At 41.9% G+C, this 12,183-nt stretch overlaps 1 protein-coding gene across 3 annotated transcripts in view; it reads right to left on the bottom strand.

Annotated features, from left to right (window-relative positions):
- Nucleotides 1-500: 500 nt before the first annotated feature.
- Nucleotides 501-12,183, bottom strand: part of COP1 (COP1 E3 ubiquitin ligase) — a 106,532-nt gene continuing 94,849 nt past the window's right edge. For all 3 annotated transcript variants that reach the window (XM_081194387.1, XM_081194386.1, XM_081194388.1), the window contains exons 19-20: nt 3,431-3,475; nt 501-1,617 (exon numbers count right to left, since the gene is read on the bottom strand). In XM_081194387.1, coding sequence (XP_081050513.1) covers nt 1,600-1,617; nt 3,431-3,475 — 63 coding nt within the window. In that variant the 3' untranslated portion in view covers nt 501-1,599. The remainder of the gene's footprint in view (nt 1,618-3,430; nt 3,476-12,183) is intronic.

Here is a 12,183-nt window from a genome sequence, read left to right as displayed (position 1 = left end):
GAAATGAGATTTCAGTACAGCATGCTGTCCACATGTTGCCATGCGCTTTTCACTAGAACTGCAATCCAGCTAAAGAAACTGGAAATAAAATTGGTAATCATGTGTTTTGGTCAATTAATTTTCCATTTCTGAAGCAAGAAGCATATTTTTCTTTTTTTCAGGGAATACACACATGGCTTGGTGTGATTTATTCCATCCAATGTGAGAGAAAAGGTGAATGCTTATTTTCATGTTTGCCATCTGCAGTGTGTGTGTGTGTGTGTGCGCGCGCGCACGTGCGCGCTTACATGAAAAAGATTGTTTGGAAAAATCTGCTACCCAATTAACTGAAATCACCCTTTAAAATTTTTGTTTCTGATTAAGCCAACTATTTAATTAATTCAACTATAAAACAATGTAGCCCTATTTTTTAGGGGTGTGAAGTCTTCTGAAATGCCACCCCCCACCCTCCCCAAACAAACAAGCCTTCATTTTTTTTGGCTGACAAATCAACAATATGGAACATTTGAAATCACAGTTTATTTCCCCATTCTCTTCACTTGTACAATTAAGTGTATGCATGGTTATTAAAAAATAAGGCTACCATAGCCTGTCCCCAAAATATATTACAACATTCAAAACGCTTGGCTTCTACAAGTGACACAAATGGGGGATGGGGTGTTTAGTGGCAGGGAGGGGTTGAACAAACTGGACCGTATGTGGACAGGCTTTGTGGCCTTTCACCTCCAGTTAAAGAATTTCAATATAATTCAGATCAGAAGGGACAGAAAGTCATTATTGACAGTTTGGTGGCCTGCCAATGAGATAATGGTGCCAACTCTGCTCCCAGGCAACACATGCCCACTTCACTGATGGCACCCTGACTTAGCTGGCAGTCCAGAGAAGGGGCCGGGCAGCAGGTGGGCTTGGAGACTGAGCTGCTTGCGTGGCCTTGGAAGTGGTCCCCTCACATCAGGATAGAGGAATTAATGTTTGTTAAACAGACTGCTCTGGTAGGCTTCAGCGTTTGCAAAAGTAAACTTGCCCGAACTCAGAAATCATTTCAAAAACAAAAGCAACTAAACCAAATTTTACTTGATGGCCTCAAATTAGAAAGACGCATGTCAGGATAACAGATGTTTCCCCGCTTCGTGGGAATGGGGAGTGGGGGAGAAGAGAAAAAAGGACAGACGTGGTGATCCAGAAGGTGGCTCCAAAGCAAAGCCCTTGAAAAAAGCCTGGTACAAGGGCAAACCTGTCACCATGTCTATCATCAGAGGGCCATCTGCTTCTATGTGTGGCTCAATGAACTTTGACTATTCATTTTTCAGCATCCACTTTTATTTAAAATAATCCACGTCTCCCTCCCCCATCATAAAAATTAGACAAGCAATAGAACCAGCAGCAGCAAAGTCTGTGGAGTTAATGTTGGTGGTACTGAATTCCCAGGTGCTTCCCAGATTCCCACAGTGTCCTAAGAGTGTCCCATACGTGAAAACAAACCCCCCAAAATGTGATCACTCTGAAAAGGAAGAGCAGGTTAGCTTCGGTTTTGTGCCCCGCTGAGAATCCCCGATGAAAGCAGGATCAAGTATTCAAAGCCTTGAGAGAGAACATCTTTCATACTAGCTCCAGTACCTGGTTAAAAGAAAAGCAGAAAACAATTAATAAGGGAAAAGCAGGCACCATTTTATTTCCTTATTCACAAACAACCTTCTAGCTTAGGGCCATATTTGAGGTGGCGCAGGCAACCATATTTGTTGCTTACATGGCTGCATGCATTAAGTGGGAGGCAGGAAGAAAATCAATTTTTATTAACAAGACACAGATAAAATAGATGAACAGAGGTAGACCCCCATACCACATGATTATTCACCCAAACTTCTCTTTCCTCTAGCCTAGCTCCCGATACCACAAGTGAGCTAGGCTAGAAGAAAAAGAGCCTGAAGCGATGAAGTGAGGTCTGTTGGCTCATTTCCTTGTTTCATAAAAAGATTGCACATGAATCCCCATCCTGTTTTATCGAGGAATAGAAAAGAGACAAACGTGGCTCCTTGTCTAATGTGGCCCTTGAAAGTGGTCTGGTCCAGGGGTCTCCAAGCTTTCCTTGCCTTGGGCTGGTGTCTCCAGCGATGATTGTGCAATGGGCACGTGCGCAAACACTATTTCCAGTGCACATCCGGGTCAGAGGAGGTCCGTGAGCATGCGCACAAGCTTTTTACGGTGCTCCTCCGACCTGGAAGTGGGTCCCCGCGTCGCACCGGTATGAGTCAGTGACGGGAGTCACTGCAAGCCGGATAAACGAGTCCCTCAGGCCTTATCCGGCCCCCGGTCCATAGGTTGGTGATCCCTGGTCTAGTCCCTTTCATTCTCATGTCATTTAGTACTGCAGTCTATGAAGGTATTGCTTAAGGAACCTTTGGCACAAGGTAGAGTGTTTCTAAGTACAAAATGCACATAGGGTAGAATGTTACAATCTCAGTCTTTCAAAGGTTCCCTTTAAAGAATGTTAGAAATGACAGGTGGTAAGCTCACAACCAATTCTCCCACCAACATCTGTACTGACTTCAGGCTTATTATAATTACTCCAAACCAGCAAGTTGAAGGTGCATAACCATCTCCCAGTACAGATTTGCACAGCAAATATGTGACAGCCTTGTGGACTATAAAGGGAGAAACTCAAAGAAGAATCATTTAAATGGTGCTTAATAATAAGAAAAAGGGAGCACTTAAAGCAACCCCATTCAAGGTTGTTTTCAAGCTCTGAGCTTCTTTTCCAAAGCTACTTTAGGGATTTGTAGCTGGCCAGAAGAAAGACAGATTATCAGCAGGGAAATACCCTAGCTTTTAGCTCTATTTCCTTTTAGTGTTATAATTTACCTAGCTAACCAGCTCAATTATTCAAATTATCTAGATGCACTGTAACAGAGATGGAGTCAGCTTCTGAATTTTTGTTTCCAATTTAAATGAAAGAGGAAAGACAAGAGATAGAACAAGTCCAGAAAGGGCACAAGAGTGCTCACCAAGGCAATGGGATGCCAAGGTTCAAAGTACTGCTGCTTGGTGAGATCATCATTTTCTTAGATGGACTGGGAATATCTAGAACATTTCCAGAACTCTAAGCTCCAGAGTTCTTAGCTGTGTTGGTGCAGCATTCTTCATGTGCAACTTGCACAGAGACCATAAAAAAATGGAACAGTCTTCTCATGTTTCATTACCTTCCAGAGAGGCCCTAAATGGCCTTCTGGACACTGTTACACCCCTCACCTTTTCATTATTTGGGCATATTTGATCTCCAAGCTCACTCTATTCCCACACCCCAGCCTACAGCAGATGCAAATAAATCACTTCACATTATAAACACTTGGGAGTAAGGAGGAAATCCAGGAATGGGCTTTTCCAATTTTCAGTTACCTTGTGGCTACTAAGTGAGTGGCATAGACTAACTTACCTTAATTGTACCCTGACTGTTAGCAGCAATCAGCACATTGGACTCCTGCAAAACAAGAAAAGTCATCAGGGTTATGCTGCAGGCACTAGGAAGGGGACGTGGCTGCTTGTATACTTAGATCACTTTTGATTCTGCAATTCCAACTTTAAGGAGAAGTTGATATCTGACTTATCTTTTAAAAACACTGCACCTGAAAAAGTTAGGAAACCATTTAGAGAAAAGCAGGATGTATTTCAAAGTAACATACAAATATGAAATCACATCCAGATCTGTTTGCGTGGGAGCTAAACAAGAAATACAAAGTTTACTTTGTTTTTTAGCCACTAGTACAAAAGGTTCCATGATCACTGCAGATGGCGACAGCAGTAACAAAATTTTGGGAGAAAAGCAATGACAAACCTAGACAGCATCTTAAAAAGCAGAGACATCACCTTGCTGACAAAGGTCCATATAGTTAAAGCTATGGTTTTCCCAGTAGTAATGTATGGAAGTGAGAGCTGGACCTTAATAAAGAAAGCTGATCGCCAAAGAATTGATGCTTTTTAATTATGGTGCCGGAGGAAAGTCCCATGGACTGCAAGATAATCAAACCTATCCATTCTTAAGGAAATCAGCCCTGAGTGCTCACTGGAAGGACAGATCCTGAAGCTGAGGCTCCAATACTTTGGCCACTTCATGAGAAGAGAAGACTCCCTGGAAAAGACCCTGATGTTGGGAAAGATGGAGGGCACAAGGAGAAGGGGATGACGGAGGACGAGATGGTTGGATAGTGTTCTCGATGCTACCAACATGAGTTTGACCAAACTGCGGGAGGCAGTGGAAGACAGGAGTGCCTGGCGTGCTCTGGTCCATGGGGTCACAAAGAGTCGGACACGACTAAACGACTAAACAATAACAACAACAACAGGTCTCATGCGCCTTGTCTAAGCTCACCAATTGCCAAACATAAAGAGATTTCAGTTTATTCATCCAACTAGTAACGGACCACATTTACCCAGGGACATGGCCCTCCAGATGATGTTTGTTGGATTGAGTCTGTCATCTGAACCTGGGCTCATCATTCAGTCAAGAACAAATGTTGGTTACATCTCGAAGCAAAGAAGGACACAACCACAATTTCATCTTTCATTCAGTTGAGAAACCTTTGGCTTCCACTTTTAGATTTCTCAAAAGTCTAGCTCAACTTCACCTTCCTATTATATTATATTCTAGCCTAGGCATATCATGAATTTAATTTGTAGTTAGGCGCAAGATCTCTTGTCATATCAAACATTACAAATTTCCCTCTCCTCTTTCTACTTATGCCTGGCATGCTCTTTTTGAACGTATTTGTCACTTTCCCCCTCTTTCTTTAGAAATGGCTCAAAACATGTCTGCTTTTCCTTCCAAAGCTTATCTTTTGTAAAACATCCCTGCCTAATCGCATTAAAGCGATTCTTGTACACCACAAACAACCAGATGAGTGGCTCTGAACTGATGTTAGGAGCTTCAAGAAATAGTGAACTGACTGATGTAAATTCCTTTAATCCAAGCTTCTAACAAAGCTATTTTGGACCAGTTTGAATACGTGTGTGTGTGTGTGTGTGTGTGTGTGTGTGTGTGTAAGTGTAATAACTCAGTCCACAAGAATGACTCTTTTCAGACATTCCTTCTTGGCCTATGAGCTAAAAATAAAAATAAATCACAGCTTTGTAAATTTTCCAAATTCTAAGATCAGTGTTGTCCACACGAGTAAGATGGATATCGCAACTTCTGCTTTTTGAATTAGATATTGATTTAGAGGACATTTTAATGTTCCATAACATTAGAATGTGATATGATGGTTTAATAATATTCAGTTTTTAAAATTTCTAGCATTTATATCCCTCCTGTAGATTGCCAATGTGCCTTATAAACTGTAAAATATTATAGAATAGTAAAGTTATGGGGAAATGTTAAAAGAAGTAGCCAATTAAAAAAGCAATACGCTGAAAGCCCAACTGTGATAAAAGTTTCACTGCTTATCTAAAAACAAACAATGATAGGGTCAGACATACTTCTCTAACTTAGGGTTGCCGTATTTTGAAGAGGAAAAAAGTACACATTTGCCGACTTCTACTTTTAGCTATGGATTGCTATGATGCTCTACCCATGAAAAAGAGGACGTGTCCTGGAAAAAGAGGACATCTAACCCCCCCCCTTTATTTACAAGGCAAAGGGAAGGGGCTATCCCTCTTACCTCTGCAATGTGATAACTTCATTTTGGTTTGGAAATTTGCTTTCTAGGCTGTAGAAACCACACCTCAGTCATGTAAATAATATTCTTGTAATGGTTATCCAGACCATTTGTGAATATTCTCCTTTTCCCTTCTCTCATAATAAACAATATTCTCTTGTATAACCCTCTCTTCTCAGAAAACCTGGAATTTTTCTACCCTTAATTCACTAAACCTGCTCCCAGAACTTCTCCCGTCAAGGCTTTGCACAAGACTTTACCAACAGCATTTCTTCCATGTGTTTTATTTTTTACTCCTACAGATTCTCCAACCAATCAAATGGGTGGGGTACAAATTACTACTACTACTAATTTGTTTCCCCTAATTTTTCTTTAAGAACACTTCTCATTCTATCACTTGGCCCTCTTGTCTCAATTTTCCCCTCTGTGAAATCTATAGCTGCTGTTTATCATCCTCTCATTCCTTTCTGTTATTCCTTTAAGCTAGGTGTGGGAACCTTTGGGCTTGCAGATGTTGTTGAACTACACTCCCCATCATCACTGGCCACTGGCCATGTTTGCTGGGGTTGATGGGAGCTATAGTTCTTCTGGGGGGGCCAACCAACATACTGTCCTCTCTCAACTTCTTTCTGAAATTCTCAAATGTATTGTTGCTTCTTAAAAACTCTAACTCTCTATTTGACCCCTTTTAGAGCCATACTAGGTGTTGTGTAGGGGATTAGTGAATAAGATCCCCACTTTTAAAATGTTCAAAAGGGGTCACTGATCAATTCTTGCCATGCAATTATCTTAATCTGAATTATCCTCACCCTGAAGATGCCTTCTGGGTTAAGTTTAAAAAGCTGGAGATGCTATTCATGAATTTCCTGAGTCGTGCCTAGTTTGGTTCTCAGGGCTCATGCACGCAGCAATGAACACGAAAACAAAAGCAGGGTGCCCTTGACCCAAGAACACTTTTCAGCATGTCTGAAAGCATCACATTTCAAAAGCATGAAATGACTCATATTTGAGATTATATTGCTGTTTTCATTAGCTATCAAGTTCTTTAGTTTTTCTTACCTGCAGACATCATTTTTAGAATCTCAACGAGACCTGTGGAACCGATCCTGAGTTTTCCAAATGAAACATTCAATTTGTTACCAAGCCCTGTTTGCCCAGCAGAAACTCTCAGTTGTTCCCACATCACTTTTTATTCCCCTGAATATTGCATCTACCCATGTGTTAAAATGCAACCTTTCATTCTAGCTGCTAAGCCTTATTGATTTTTTAAAAAGAAAAACCAGCTACTGTTTTGTGAAAGTTATAAAATAGTATTGAAAGCATTCAAATTGTCTCTATAAATAGGCTGCATTTCAACATTCATACTCATGCCCCTGAGTAAATGGCTGCCATTTTCCCCAGTGGGAATGCAGCCACAGACTGCTCTCAGGAAAAGAGCAAAGCATTAGCAAAACAGGAGCCTTATCTATAATGCCTATCAACACTGGAACCTGCTGACAGGCAAAAAAATTGTTGAAGTTCAGAACACAGAACCAAATGGTAGAAACACCATATATTCATGTGGAACAACTGTTTTAAGCTTTTTAAAATCTGCTTAAAAGCATTCATCCACTTATTGTACAAATGGACCACTCTCTCCAGAAAAATAATAAAAGGATTTTTATTATGTACAACAAGGACAAAAATCCCTAATGGAGTTGGCAGTAATATCACATAGCCTATCACTAAAGGAGAAACCATTATGTTCCACAGAAGTGATGTTACCATGCTGTGGGGAGTGATTAGAGGGCGTTCTTTGTTGCAATGCATGCTGTTTGAGCATTAGTGAATAATTGAAGGTATCAACCTATAGTACAATAATTCTCTTTTGGATGAGCTGCATAAGGGAAATGAAATAAAGACACTTCTTCCTTAAGGAGATGTAATGGTTGAGATAGTTATCGAGCGAAAATTCTAAGTCTGATGGCCACAGGATTTCAAGACTAGTCTTTTTAATTCAAGGTAATGGAGAACAAGGGTAATTCTATTTATGAAAATGCACAATTAAAATAATTGCGGGAAATGCCTGGTGTTTCAGTTAGTGAATCAGATGAAGGGATAATCTCCATATATACCCTCTGGAAAAACTCTTGCGAGCCCCACCACTGATATATCTCACCTTGGGGTAAATCAGATGGTCACAATGCCCCCGTATGCTGATCTGTGGCTCCCAAATATTCCTTAACTACCTGCCAGAGGCCCCTCTACATGGCTGAAATTCACAACATGGCTTTTGGATTCTCTGATGAAATACACTGTAATAATTTGAAGCATTGTTTTTACTGATTGGATAGTTAATTAGATGTGCACATATAACTGATTTATTGACATGATGAGACTGAAATTTAATAATGTGAAGTATTAATGCCAAGGTTAACTCAATTGAGAACCTGCAGCATCATCCTCATTTTGGATGGAACATCAATTGGAACGAAGGCAACCAAGCTAAAGAGGAATTAGAGGAGACAGTAAAGGGCATACATTGACACCATCTGCCTATTCTTTCCACACACTTGGTGACACTAATGCAAATGGTACCAGGGTAGACTGGAACTTAGTTAAAATAAACATCAATTCCCAATGGCGGCAGCTAACATGCCATAAAGTGCACAGACAAGGAGACAAGTCTTCGACTGGTACCATAACACTGAAAGCATTGGTGTCAGATATGCTTCCAGTGGGAGGCCCTCAACAAAAAAGAATATAGATTTGCAATTTAGGGGGGGGGGACACCTAAGCAACTGGAGTTTGAAAGAAGCTGTGCATTTACTACCTTGTTTAGAAGCCTGTAACATCCATTGGGGACGCGGGTGGCACTGTGGGTAAAACCTCAGCGCCTAGGGCTTGCCGATCGCATGGTCGGCGGTTCGAATCCCCGCGGCGGGGTGAGCTCCCGTCTTTCGGTCCCAGCTCCTGCCCACCTAGCACTTCGAAAGCACCCTTAAGTGCAGGTAGATAAATAGGTACCGCTTTATAGCGGGAAGGTAAACGGCGTTTCCGTGTGCTGCGCTGGTGCCGGCTCGCCAGAGCAGCTTTGTCACGCTGGCCACGTGACCCGGAAGTGTCTGCGGACAGCGCTGGCCCCCGGCCTCTTAAGTGAGATGGGCGCACAACCCTAGAGTCGGACACGACTGGCCCGTACGGGCAGGGGTACCTTTACCTTTACCTTAACATCCATTAGATTTAGTATAACTATCAATAACTGTTTCCTGAAAGAACATTACCTCTTGATACATCCTTTGTTTTATCCACTTTGGTTCTGTAAAATAAAACTTTCTTATTTGTTCAGCTTCTGCCTGAGTCTCCAAGTATCTAAGAGTTCCCTCACACAAAATCCAAAAGATAACCTATTATAGAGTGTTATATGTAGTTGGGATCTGCTGCAATTGGTATACAGTGGTGGCATCCGCTACCGTATGCCATAAGATTAAATATCCCCTCCCATTAATTAGGCAAGGATGTTTCATGATTAGAAGGGGAAATGACACTTCCCCACTATCCAGCCCACAGATAGGAAACATTCTTGTCCTGGGCTACAACCAACCCCAAACCTGAGTCCCTGCTTTGGGAATGCTCTTCCCAAGGGACATGGCTGGCACTCATTCTCTGTTTTAGGTGCCAGGCAAAAACATTTTGCCCAAGGCCATCAGTCCTTAATTGGGAGGGTAACTGGCTATGTCTGTGGCCTCTTTTGTACACTTCCTTTTTAACTGGATGGATACACACACACACTTTGGATGTGCACTTTAGGTCTTTTGTACTGCTGTTTTTTACACTGGGTTTTAATGTTTCATGCCATTTAGATTTGCATTCTGTAAGTTGCTCAGAGGTACTTTGGTCTAGGTACTGATGACATGCTACACATTTTGTTGCAAGTTACATTTGTTATAATTTAATACAGTAGAAACTTCAAGGAACCGTGTAAAGAGAGTTTTCTGACTATTCCAGACTATTAGCTGAAATACTATAAGCATTCTGTAGAAAGAAATAGGAAAGTCATGCCACTATGGTGATGATGGCATTTTAAAAAGCTAAAACCAGCTATACTTAGCCCTTCGCATAAGAAGAGCAACGTCTGCATGGTTCTATTCTGCTGTCCTCAATGCCAACTCATCACTGGAGACCAGGCTGTAACAATGCCTTTAGCACCAGGGATTGTGCACAGATTTTAAATATACATAAAGGGGAACAATCTGGATCAGCTGGCTCTGCAAAACTAGGCAGAATCCTTCATTTTACTCAAGGAAGGCTGAAAGTGTAGACAAAAGGCATTTTGTTTGCCCATGTTGGAGGTGTGTTCAGCTTCCAATTTTACAAAGAGCCATTATTAAGAGACCCTTTATTACATCCCCCTTTGCAGTCCAAGCTCCTGGCTACATTACATCTTAAATTAAACACATGTTAATGCATATAAATAAAGAAACAAAAGAAAAATTAATTAAAAAGGCAGGTTTAATCCAGGTCAGAATTATTGTTAGCTCATGCAGAAATTTTATTTTTAAAGAACACACGGAGTGCAGGTCATTTAAGGGCTTCTGCAAATAAGTTAATTGAGGGAAAGCTTGTTTAATGCAGCTTTCTTTTGCTTTGTTGTTCTTGAGCAGGGGTCAGCAACCTTTTCCAGCCATGGGCAGGTCCACTGTCCCTCAGACCTTGTGGGGGGCCAGACTATATTTTTTTTTGGGGGGGATGAACGAATTCCTGTGCCCCACAAATAACCCAGAGATGCATTTTAAATAAAAGGGCACATTCTACTTATGTAAAAACACGCTGATTCCCAGACCATCTGCTGGCCAGATTTAGAAGGCAACTGGGCTGGATCCGGCCCCCGGTTCTTAGGTTGCCTACCCCTGTTCTTGAGTAACTTCTAACCGAACACTAACTTGAATCACACAGAATCCAAGTTGGATTCAAGAGAAATGTTATTCCTGGTTACAACAAAATGTTGTAGTGTAGGGTCTGCGTCTTCAGGATACTCCAGTTCTCCTCTTTCGTGTTTTCCATTCTCTACCCTTAAGGGTCAGTCAGCATTCTGTGGCCACTGAGCATGCTCAGTCTGCACTGGGCTGTTCTGGGACCAGGGACGCGGACTTATAAAAAATATTGGGGGGGCCCGGGAAAGCTCATGAATAATAAATAAGCTCATGAATATACAAATAAAGTGGCACCGCCTCCTCGTGAGCGAATAGGGGAGAGCGTGCTGCGCCTATTAAGCAGCTCCGAAGGAAATTGGGTGGAGCTTTTGCTCGGGAGGGAGGGCAGGAGGCATGCAGCCCGACCCTGTGCATTTTGGGCTGGGGGAGGGGCGGCGATGGCGCTCTGCTGGAGGGGCGCCAGAGATTATGGGGGGGCGGAGCCCCCCCAAACGAATTTTTGAGGGGGATCAGGCCCCCTCAAGCCCCATGGAGTCGGCGCCTATGTTTGGGACCCTTCCACTTTAGGAATCTTTCTTCTAATCTTTTTTGTACTTTTGTAAACCTTGAGGTTCTCCAAGTCTGCTGACATCTCCTTGTGTTTGGATGCTGCTGCCACTTTGATTACACAAGGGCCAGCACTTGGGAGAATGGGTTTGCTAATATAATTAGACATACAGATTCCTTCTGTTAGGGGGGAAGCAGAATTCCATGCACAGTTCTGTGACCTCGTCTCAGGGGAGTCACGCAGCTTCAATTATGAATCTACCTTATAATTTTGATTTATTGCTTGAACTACACTCAGCATCAACAGAACTGGTAACAGCTTATTACTATTTCTTAACAATGCCATGGGTAATGGATTAAATAATGTAATACCAAAGCCATAATAGTACAGGAGGAGGAGGAAGGGGACTTCGGGGATACCATACAACAGCAGGGAGACATTTGGGGATTGTTACAAGAGTTCTCTAAGAACTAAGAACTCTCTGTCACACCGCTAATGGCTTCAAAGCCAGCAGTGAGGATCAGAAACATGACCCGATATTGCTAGAATTCTAAGAGAAATTTTGGAACCTATGTTAAAAAACCCCTGTGTGTTTTGAACATTGCTCACTTGATATTATAAGATGCATGAATCAACCCCATTTATTTTAGAAGAGAGATGGTACCCAATACACACCCACACCCACACATGATGAAGATGATGTTTATTTATCTCCCACCTTTCCCCCTGGCTGGGACCTTTCATCAATTAAACCATGATATCTGACACTAGCACTTTCATCTAACAGAATTTTTCAAAAGGCTATAGGCATTGTAATTATTTCTTTTTCTTCCACTTAATTCCTTTATCTTGCTAACTGTGCCTCGACAGGTTGCATTGCGGTGGCAATATTGTAAAACATAACACTGATTCTTTCCCCAACCCCTCAATATCAACAGATAAACAGGAAAGCATGCCTACTCATGGGACAGCTCAGTAGGACACATGCCATATGGAGAAGCACATGGAAGCTTTTAGAGATGTCATTTCTCAACACTGCCAAGTAAAAATAGCTTGACAACATGAGACACTGAATGAG

The sequence above is a fragment of the Podarcis bocagei genome, assembly GCF_964188305.1.
Source record: "Podarcis bocagei genome assembly, chromosome: 5".
Classification (NCBI taxonomy): Eukaryota; Metazoa; Chordata; class Lepidosauria; order Squamata; family Lacertidae; genus Podarcis; species Podarcis bocagei.
Note: the sequence above shows the minus strand (reverse complement) of the source record. Positions and strands in the feature narration are given on the sequence as shown.